Source organism: Mytilus galloprovincialis, chromosome 8 (genome assembly GCF_965363235.1).
Source record: "Mytilus galloprovincialis chromosome 8, xbMytGall1.hap1.1, whole genome shotgun sequence".
Classification (NCBI taxonomy): Eukaryota; Metazoa; Mollusca; class Bivalvia; order Mytilida; family Mytilidae; genus Mytilus; species Mytilus galloprovincialis.
Genome location: NC_134845.1, coordinates 57,067,032 through 57,078,855, shown reverse-complemented (window position 1 = coordinate 57,078,855; position 11,824 = coordinate 57,067,032). Strand labels below are relative to the sequence as shown.

Here is an 11,824-nt window from a genome sequence, read left to right as displayed (position 1 = left end):
GTGACATGATTCATAACAATCCTTTATAAAATGACCGTTTATAAATCTTGTAATTAAATATAACTTCATTGCAAAAAAAAAAATAATGTGAAAACTGTACTTCGGTTCTTATGTGTACCGTGATGTCTGTCTTAATTACAAATATTTGGATTTGTAGCTGATCATGGAAGTAAATCCAGGAAAGTGTTTCGGAGGCAAGAAATCCATACATGTTGTTCAGTTTCACTGTTTTTGTATTTTTTAAAAAGAGTGTATAAGATAAGATATAGTTTAATTCCAATTAAGGGCCCACAAGGGGCATATAGAGAATACAAGTATATTAAGGAAAAAGAACATTGATTAGCATAGATACATAGAATTTACATCATGTACACAATCACGATACAGTAGACTGTAATATGTAGACTTGCGAGGGAGTTGCAGATGCAGATCCAGGATTACGATCACAAAATGGGTGTTCACGTCCCCAAACTAGACAAAATTTCGAGTTGTTGTTTCCTGAGGTTGTTTCGGTAACTGAAAGTCTGGATTCACGAGGGATTAACCATAAAAATAGCTCCATCATGGGCCTGAATACCGTCCGAACATCCTATCTCCGCTTAGGGGACACCTTAAAAAAAAAGTTCCAGCAAATCTACATAATATGAATTTGACAAGGTCAATTTATGTTAATTAATAAATTATTTAATAAAAGGAGCATTATACCGTGTAAATACACAGACCGCCTTATCCAGTGGCCTTATCAGACAGATATACAAATTTATGAGCCGTTGTGAATTGATAATTAGAATAATAAAACATCCGTGAAATTGCACCCCTTTAACATATTTATCATGTGAAGAAAGTACCCCATTATACATAGCAGCGGCACGTCTGTGTATACCTTCAGATACGATATAGGAAGAGGCCCTTTCCCCTAATGTTATATGAAATGCAGTCGAATCACGTTAATCTAATCCTCAGTCTAATCCCTAGCTATCTCAACACATCTCTCATTAATTCATTACTTATGCATTCATCTCATGTCTCTTATTAAAATACATAGGACAAAATGATCATTGATAATCAATAACCCCGATTGTGCAAACGAAATGATGCAGAACACACTAAAGAATATCTAAATAATAGATTTTACAATAGAAGTGTGTCATGTATCTGCGTATGAAGTAAACTTGTGACGCTGCACCGAATTACTGATATAAATACGTTGACACAATCAAATCCATAGCAACGCTGTTTCAACGAAGTCTGATACAAGTTTCACTAACGGTCTGAGAAAAATTTGAAAATGAGGGAAATCGTACATATGCAAGCTGGTCAGTGTGGAAACCAAATTGGAGCTAAGGTCAGTATACAGTTCTATATTATATCGGTTTAAAGTAAATTGAATAGGTTGGTTTAATTTATTTGTTTCCTTATCGGCTTATGATTCATTCATTCAATGGCCGATTGCGGCGGGATTGATTTCTGAATGAAAATATCAAACCAGAAGTAAATTTGGTTGTTTAAACAGTAAATTGTACGACAGTTTCTCTTTAATTATGATTCAAAAGGTCTTCGATTACAGAAAATACATACATGTTTCAAGTTGAAGCGGTACAAAATTTCTGAAAAAGGGCGGTCAAAATCATGACAATCAAAATTTGGGAAGGACAGCAATAATTTGAATTATTTATAAATTTATGCCATACCACATTCAAAACAAAATCAATATGATTGACATGAATCATTTGTATTGATTCTAAAAACAAACAAATATTTTTAGAAATGATGTATTGAATTTGATAAAAAAAAAAAACAATGGTCGAAACCACGTGGCTCGAATAAGTGCAACGGGGGACAACTCGAGCCTTTCTACATTCCAGACCTACTTTTCATAATTTATATAATTTTGGCGGGATTACATCACAGTCTTATTAAAATTCTCTTTTAGGGGGTTTTAAGGTCGATATCGTTATATTTAGCATATTTTATAATAACATGTAGTAAAATTTCACCGAAAAGAACGTGGAAGTAAGGCGTCAAAGAAAAAAATTATAATAGCCTTTCAAGACGTCATAATTATTTGGACTAGGCCACTCCCAACCTTTTCAGTAATCCGGTCATCCCCCAAGTAACGTTTGAAGGTGATATCAAGACAATTAAATAAGGGGAAATTGTGCAAGCAGTGCAGAGTAGCTAAATCCTTTGCAGATTATACACTTTTGTTGTTTTTGTTGCATTTATTTTTTTAGATAAACATTTTGTGCTGGTGCCAATCTATTCACACGAGGGTGGTTGCTTGCACGAAAAACACGTGAAATAAGACATAATTTGAACGTTGAATGTGAAATAATTTCTGTAATGAACGTTGCACGAAAAATAAATTCTTTAATTTGAACCTTTTGTGACTGAGTCACTGCCTTCTTGTATATATTAACTCTTTGTTTTACTTGATATTCCCGATTTAGTATACACATTTATGATATAATTGGTTTACGGCTTTTAAAAAAGTATTTCTTGACGATCCCTGCCTAGTGTTTGAATTTTATTTGAAAATACCGAGCACGCAAAACAAGACTTTGAAAATCACGATGCACGTAAAATTAAATAAGCAGAACATGTTGAACGAGGCACCCGTCTTGCACGACTGAACGTCAAATAAAAAAGTAAAAACATGTTGAACGTCAATTAAAAAACGGCGATCACGTTGCACGAAAATAACCCATTACCACCCTCATTCACTATTGACCTGTCAACTTTTTTAAAGGTAGATCTAGACTATTTATTTTCATTGGATAAATTAAGAATGAAAGTTGTGAATGTGAAGGATGACAACCTGATCAAAGACTGGAAGAGTTTCAGTAAAAACCACAATCGAATAAACACTGTCACTGGGAGAAAATACTGCACAAGGAGGTGGATTTTCCCTTGCCCCTTAGTATAAAATGGATGTCATAAAAAGGCTCAACATAAAAATTAACTATTAGGCCATAAAAAAAAGAGTAGGTTTTTTGCCCAAACCCTACCTACCCGGAAAAAAGCTGTCTACTCAAATTCTTTTTTTGTCTTGATTCGAAGAAGTTTTTTTTTAATTAGATAGGCATGAAGACTAATAAACACCCGATACTTCAATTTCTTTTTTTGAAGAAAGAAAAAAAAGAAAATGCCTACCTACCTACCCACTTCTTTAACCTTTGGGTAGGGTTTGGGCAAACCAAAATATTTTTAATTGTGGCTTTATTTTAAAAAAAAACACTTGCAAGACTAACAAATTAAAGGGAGGGTTCCAAGTTGGGACAGATACAAACATGAAGTACGTTTGTAAGTTGTATCATAATTTGATCAAACAATTTTGTTTTTACTGTCATGTGAACTGAAAATGTGGAAAAAGACAGCAACATTCTAGACAAAAAATATAAAATTTAATGATATGGTAGATTTTATCAGAAAAGGTAGTCCTAAAATGACATCTTGAAAGTCTTAATTTAATTTTTGCTGTGATGCCTTCCAGCCATTCTGAAATGTAATAATTATTTGGACTGATGAAAATGATAATAATATAAATGCATGTATTAAACAATTGTATAACCACAATTAAAAATAAAGCCTTTAGCACTTCTGTTTCATTTAAAATATTGTACAAAGTTGGTTAAAATCCAGCTAAAATGACACAACAATAAATATTTGAAAAAAATTGTATCCAAAATTCATGTACGTGTATATAACAAAAGCTTGTAGGTAAAGAATGCTTGTAAATTGTGAGTAACATTGTACATGTCTTATATATTAAAACAAACATATTTATTAATGTTGATAAATTAAATGGCCCAAGGTTCTCAAGTTCGTTATGACAACCATAACATACAGTTGTTAAATACATGACCTTGTCGGATAAAGTGAAATTTAAATGCTTTTCTTGCTTGAAAAGACTCCTTGATAAGAAATGATGAACTTGATTGAATAGCTGTACTGTATTATCAATGTGTATCGATGTTGCTATGCAATACATATCAATCTTAACACTTGACCAGTTTCTAATTAAATTTCCTTTTGTAAATTGAGAGAATTCTTTAAAGGATAAATGAAAGTCATACATACATTTTTGTACATGTATATATATGGATTGCTGAAATTTGAATAACTTAAACGAGACAAAAATCTTGAAGCAAACCTCTCAGTCAAGTTAATCAATGGAGACTTAACACCAACTTACAGTATATTGATTTATAGAACTACATGTATTTATAGTACTTTGTAATTTAATTATAAAAATAGAACATTGTCTGGAGTATATGTAGTTGAATGTGTATTCAGTTCACTGCATATTTTGTTTTTATTATGCATATTTAATCTTTTTTCCAAAATTGATGCAAGATTGAAGAGTGTACATGTGTCATTCAATACAATATTGAATTTAATTGAAATTTGATAATTGAGTTCTATTATTATTGATTACATTCAAGTACATGTATACATAGATTTTGTACATGTAGTAAATGTAAAATTTTTGGTAAAAAAAACCACCTTCAGAAGCGGGCCCTTCAATTTAATTTCAGCATTTGTTTGGTTGAAAATTTTTGAAAAGGCATGTCTCTCAATTTCCCTTTTAACTTGCCTTCAAAAGATGGAACAATTACACAGAGACTTAATGTTTATTTTATAGATCTTTGTTGAAAATAGATAATTATTTTTCTTATAATGCTTTTAGGATCCGCTTTTTAGCCAGAATAGTACATGTATTTTATTGCATGCTGCTTCTGCAGACAACGGCAGTGATATTGTTGGCTTTCTTCAAAACTACCTCTACCCTTTTTTATTGGGAAAATATGCTCAATTTTCATCCATTTGGGAAATTTAGAATAAACGATAAATTTGACTGAAACTTCAATTTACAGATCCCCTTTCAAGAGATCAACCCTGCTTTGAAATAAGACCCCTTTTTGTCAGTGATGATACACAAATAGACCCTCAAATCTGCACATATATACTCATTTTAGGCATGAACAATGTATAAATGAGTGTCTTTCAGTTTTTATTCATGCAATTACTACTGAAACTGCACTCTTTGGGAAAGAAGTTGTCTTTTTGGGAATAATTTTAAGCCATTTTTTTTTCAAAGTGTGATTCTTCTCCAGGGGAAAAAGCCTTTATTCTCCACTAATTTATGGCAAACAATATCACTGAACGGTTAATTGCATGATAGCAGTTGATCTTGTGGGGATACAAATTTTCTTGCCAAAAATACTACCTCAGTCCTTCTCCATGTTATTGTATCTACCTGCTTTCTGGAAAAGATCCATCAGTTGGGTTCTTCATGTACATGTATTTCTTTACCTTCAATGATTCCATTCTACAGTAATAAGCTTTATTACTTCTAGTTTTGGGAAGTTATCTCAGATGAACACGGTATTGACCCCACTGGAACCTACCATGGAGATTCAGATTTACAGTTAGAAAGAATAAACGTCTACTACAATGAAGCCACCGGTAAATTTTTGTCATGAAGCTTTGACATGCAAACGCATGTTAAAGTTGTCCTGTTGTTCATATATGTCTTGAATAAAATGTAACTCAGTCATAAAATTCATTGGCTACGCATGAAAAACTATAATACTCTACATCAGATATGTGTTGAGACAGCAACTCCACCATGCAATAAACAAAAAACCACTAGATAGTGACATACACATATATACATGTATATTTATATATGGTCTTCAACAATAATGAATAGATAGGTGTCTATAAAATATGTCAAGTGAAGACTTAAGAATTTGGGATAGAATTACAATATAAACTTTTGCAGAACTGTTATCAACTGCAAATTCTAAAAAAAAAAAAGAAAAGAAAGTTATAAGAAAAAAGAACTTTTACCCGATGGTTACAAAAATGTATCAAGACCTTCATATCAAACTGGTGTATATAAACAAAATGTATGTTACCCTTGAAGACTGATGAAATCTTTGGCACGAAAATGATGAGAGCCCTACACTTGTGTATAATTAAAATGAAATCTGACCTTTAATTTTAAATCGTTAAAAGTTCAGAACCTTCCACTGCTGTGAATTATTCCTAGCACCTGATTTCTTTTGTGTTAAAAAAGCTCTAGGAGCTGATCATGGTGTAACCTTGAATATAGATCAACAAGCACCTTGACCATTTAACTCTGAAAATAATTTTGAACCCATGAAACGTGTAATATACAGAACTGTAATTGCAGGCCCGTAGCCAGGAATTTCCAGGGGGGGGGGGGTTATTTGGACTCGCAAATTTGGGGTACAAATTTGTATCGATGAACATCACCGGTGAGAAGCTAGAATTTATTTGGTTTCCTAGAATATTTTTTGTTTACCAACCCTATTTTCAGCATTTTAGTGGGAACAATTTGTTTTTTTTAGTTTCGAAGAGCCTTGTGATTTCAGAGAGGATAAATTGTTATCAGTCACATGTCATCAATACCTATGGAAATTTATAATTACTGTTTCAGATGGAACTGCTAGTGATCCCACTTTATTCAATTTTCAATTTCTGGAATCAAAACAATTTTAAGATACCAGTACATGGATCATCATGACAATCAACTTATAACCCACATGCACATTGATTATTAATGTATAAAAAATATCAGTAAACATGCACAACTGCACTGTTCTTTCCTCTCAGGACGAGTCAAAGTTGTTACCATTTTGAAGTTTGGTAAACCAGCAGTACATGTAGTGAACATGTAAACAGTATACATATCCAGGCCAAATAAAAATATATGTGTGGTTCCAGTAACCCTACCGTCCCTACTTTTTCGGCTTAAAAATAGCCAACACTAAAGATTTTATTGTCTTTTTTCATTAAGCACTGTTAAAGTCAGAATGTTGCTCCCATAGACTCAATGTAAAAAAAACCATAAAATAAAAAAAAAATCCCTACCTACCTACCCTAATTTTTCAGATGTAACTGGAACCACACATACTTTTTTTATTTGGCCATATCCAGTACTCTTTTTTTTTCCAGAGTATTATGTAGTTAGTATGATGTAGTTCTAAATATGATTTAAATGAAGGCTAACAAATTATGAACAAGAACTAACTTAACATTACTATTTACAGGTGGAAAATATGTGCCACGTGCAGTGTTGGTCGATTTGGAGCCTGGAACCATGGACTCTGTCAGATCTGGACCATTCGGTCAAATCTTCAGACCAGACAACTTTGTTTTTGGACAGAGTGGTGCAGGAAACAACTGGGCCAAGGGACATTACACAGAAGGTGCTGAACTTGTAGACTCTGTTCTTGATGTTGTCAGGAAAGAGGCTGAAAGCTGTGATTGTCTCCAGGGATTCCAACTTACACACTCACTTGGAGGTGGAACTGGATCAGGCATGGGAACACTCCTTATCTCAAAAATCCGTGAAGAATACCCAGACAGAATCATGCTCACATTCTCAGTTGTACCATCACCAAAAGTAAGTATTCTTAACAAACATAAGAGTAAGACTTGTTTATTTTCAACTTTTCTGCACTTGACAAAAATCGTCGAAAAATAAATACATTATACTGAAACTCATAGTAAGTATAGACAAATAAACTGAAGAGTAAGACTTGTTCATTTCCAACTTTTAATTCTAATCAGTTTTAGGTCATGTCATTTGAAAAACTTCTATTTAGGTATTGATTTAAGATCTTAAAAAATCAACATCAAACCTTAACGAAAATAATAACTGGAGCAGAGAAAAGGAGTTGATATAAAATTAAAAAGATGTGGTAAATTGTCAATGAGACAACTCTCCACAAGAAACTAAATGACATAGAACTTATAAATTATAGATCACCATACAGCATTCAACAATAAACAAAACTTTTACATATAATAATGACAAATACAATTGAAACAAGAAGATTTATTGTTGTATTAATGTACAAAATAATGAACAAATAAACAATTATGACATACAGCAACAAACAACAAACTCTGAACCACTTCCAACTTGGGACATGAGGTATAATGTATTTATTTACATTGTATATTGTCAATTAAAAAAGTAAATAATAATCATTCAAAAAAATAATCAAATAGAATGAAATTCAAAACAGTGTGGCTGTGGCCATTGATTGACACATTAAATTCATCCATTGACTGGGACAATTTACATGAACGCTTGTCTGTAACGACCACTGTTCACGACGTACCTACGATAGACATTTAAACTGTGGGGTCACCAAAGGTTTCTTAACGCCTTTAATTATAAAATAATTCAAAAAAATAATCAGAAATAACCTTTATGTTTTGATTTATATAATTGATATAAATCAAAACATTGTGTTATTTCTGATTAGTTTTTCAAATTACTTAATTAAGGTGTTGAGAACCTCTGGTGACCCCATAGTTTAAGTGTCTTTAAAAAGTACATAGTGAGCAGTGGTCGTTACATACAAACGTTCACCTAAATTGTCCCAGTCAATGCATGAATTTAATGTGTCAATCAATGGCCACAGCCACACTGTTTTGAATTTCATTCTAATGGGATATGAAACACTCAACTGTATGTCTATACAAAAACTTTTTTTAGGCCAAATAAAAATATATGTGTGGTTCCAGTAACCCTACCGTCCCTACTTTTTCGGCTTAAAAATAGCCTACCCTAGAGATTTTATTGTCATTTTTCATTAAGCACTGTTAAAAGTCAGAATGTTGCTCCCATAGACTTAATGTAAAAAAAAAACACCATAAAATAAAAAAGAATCTCTACCTACCTACTTGGCCTTATGACCTTGAGTTTTGGAAGAATTCTTATCTGAATTCAATGTTGATGATTGTTGTTTTTTTTAATTAAAGAAAATCTTACCAGCAGGAAAATTGTAAATAATAAAATTAAACTGACTTTATTATTTCAGGTATCAGACACAGTCGTTGAACCATACAATGCCACACTCTCTGTACATCAGCTGGTAGAAAACACAGATGAAACATACTGCATTGACAATGAAGCTCTATACGATATTTGTTTCAGAACCCTCAAACTGACCACACCAACATATGGGGATCTTAACCATCTTGTCTCTGCAACAATGTCCGGCGTTACAACATGTCTCCGATTTCCAGGTCAGTTGAACGCTGATCTCCGTAAATTGGCCGTCAATATGGTACCATTCCCACGTCTTCATTTCTTCATCCCAGGCTTTGCTCCCCTGACATCACGTGGTAGCCAACAGTACAGAGCTTTAACTGTACCAGAACTTACCCAACAGATGTTCGATGCTAAGAACATGATGGCTGCCTGTGATCCACGTCACGGCAGATACCTCACAGTTGCTTGTATGTTCAGAGGACGTATGTCAATGAAGGAAGTAGATGAACAGATGTTGAATGTACAGAACAAGAACAGCAGCTACTTCGTTGAATGGATCCCAAACAACGTCAAGACAGCTGTCTGTGACATTCCACCACGTGGTCTCAAGATGTCCGCCACATTTATTGGTAACAGCACAGCCATCCAGGAACTTTTCAAGCGTGTATCGGAACAATTCACCGCTATGTTCCGTCGTAAGGCTTTCTTGCATTGGTACACTGGTGAAGGTATGGACGAGATGGAATTCACAGAAGCCGAATCCAACATGAACGATTTGGTATCAGAATATCAACAATACCAGGATGCAACAGCAGAAGAGGAAGGAGAGTTCGAGGAGGAGGAAGGAGAAGGAGAAGAAGCTTAAATAAACATTAGAAAACAAAATTTTAATTCTACTGAAAGTGCCATGTCTAATTGATAAGATCGGAAAGAGACACTGAAAAAAAGATGTGTTCTTCATGTAGTTTTAAATATTAATTAAAGTAATAATTGCATTATTTTATCAAAACTCCTTTGTTTTTTGGATACATAAATCGATTCATTTTTATTCAGATACAGCTTTTAACGAATTCTGTAATATGGATATTATTCAAGTCAGTTTTTTTATTTATTGAATTTTTTTATTGTTACTTAAATAAATAAAGGTAAAAAGATAATGATCATATGCCAGTATATGAAATTGAAGGCCAAATTTAAATTTAAGTTGAAAGTGTCTTTGATGCTTTTATCAACCTTTGGTAGGTGACTGAGGTTAAATCCCAAGATTGAAAATGTTAGGCTTTTTATCCCTGTGATGGGTTATTGCAAAACTGAGTTTTAGATTACACAAACATAATTGTTCTGTTTCAACAGCATTAGATACAAGAAAAGTGATATGGGTGTCAATGAGAGACAACTCCATCCCAAGTCACAATTTGTGAAAAGTTCACTATTATAGTTCATGTACATGCACAAAAAAGTACATTGCACCAAGTGAAGGCAAAAAATGTGGATTCTATTTGACTTCCATTTATTTTTTTTGAAGAAGCCAGACATAGCTATCCTACATTCTGTCATCAATTGCTCAGTGTTCAGTTTCGATCTGTGATTGTCAAACCTTACTCTTTGACAGAAGATGTGTTTATGATCAAAAGACTATTTTTCTGCATGTTTTTACTATGAAAAATAATATTTCACAATTTAAACATGATTTCCAGTCTCTAGTGAGATGTGTGTCTGCAGAACACGTAACAAATTGATGCTCTTCTTCACGCCTACCAATAGTTGAAATTTCAAAGTTCCTTCTCTGGGACCAATATAGGTTTTCATGGAACTCTTATTGTGCATACAAGTAAAGCAGTCAAGTGAAAAACTCTAATGCAATTCTTGCACAAAAATGATATCTAGATTTTTGTCGATGAAGCTTTGACATGCAAACTAAAACATGTTAAAGTTGTCCCATAATTTCAGTCATAAAATTCATTGGCATATGATTAAAAGTATAGCTGGGATATATGTCAATTAGGCAGCAACCCTACCACACAAACAAACAAGCCATTTAGAGGGCAACGTGTATGATCGAAGACCAGGTTTTGCAGCAAAATATCATCTCGTATGTATACAATTTTATACACTTAAATTTATTGTGCATACAAGTAAAGCAGCCAACTCAAAATTTCTGATGTGATTCTTGCACAAAAATTATATTGATTGGTTTGTGAGACAAAAAATACAATCTGATGGGAGCAGTGACACTACTATATAAATATAAAAAAAAAAGCTTTACAATTAAGAAGGAAGTAGACTAGAAGCTATTAACTTTGCACGAAGATGCCTCAATTTTCGTCTTGAGAAAAACTTGCCTAATATGTTAACTATATTTGGTATATGGAATCCACTGAAGGTCCACATGTATGTTTGACAGGGTTCACATGACCTAATCGTCAAGAACTTGTGGTCAAGTCTATCTGAAACCATAAGCAACAGATAAACTATTTACCATAAAAGATTGCGACTTGTTCGACCTGCAGGCAACATCTGACCTTGAGCGATTTGACCTCATTTTCGTGCTTGATTGATCAGTGTTGAATTTTTATACGACCGCAAAAATTGAAATTTTGTTGTCGTTTATTGGTATCACGTTGACGTCGTCATCGTCGTCCGAAGACATTTGGTTTTCGAACTCTAATTTAAGTAAAAGTAAATAGAAATCTATGAAATTTATTAAAAACAACGTTTGTGACCATAAAAGGAAGGTTGGGATTGATTTTGGGTGTTTTGGTCCCAACTGTTTAGGAATAAGGGCCCAAATAAGCATTTTTCTTGGTTTTTATACATCCGCAAAAATTGAAAATTTTTTGGTCGTATATTGATATCACATTGGCGTTGTCGTTGTCTGAATACTTTTAGTTTTCGCACTCTTAACTTTAGTAAAAGTGAATAGAAATCTATGAAATTTTAACACAAGGTTTATGACCACAAAAGGAAGGTTGGGATTGGTTTTGGGAGTTTTGGTCCCATCAT

General features: G+C 33.2%; 1 protein-coding gene across 1 annotated transcript; it reads left to right on the top strand.

Annotated features, from left to right (window-relative positions):
* The first annotated feature begins 1,186 nt into the window (after positions 1 to 1,186).
* Positions 1,187 to 9,819, top strand: LOC143042264 (tubulin beta chain-like). Its single transcript, XM_076214527.1, has 4 exons — positions 1,187 to 1,345; positions 5,361 to 5,469; positions 7,083 to 7,438; positions 8,868 to 9,819. The coding sequence occupies exons 1-4, from the start codon at positions 1,289 to 1,291 to the stop codon at positions 9,684 to 9,686; spliced, it is 1,341 nt and encodes a 446-aa protein (XP_076070642.1). The 5' UTR covers positions 1,187 to 1,288; the 3' UTR covers positions 9,687 to 9,819.
* The last annotated feature ends 2,005 nt before the right edge of the window (positions 9,820 to 11,824 follow it).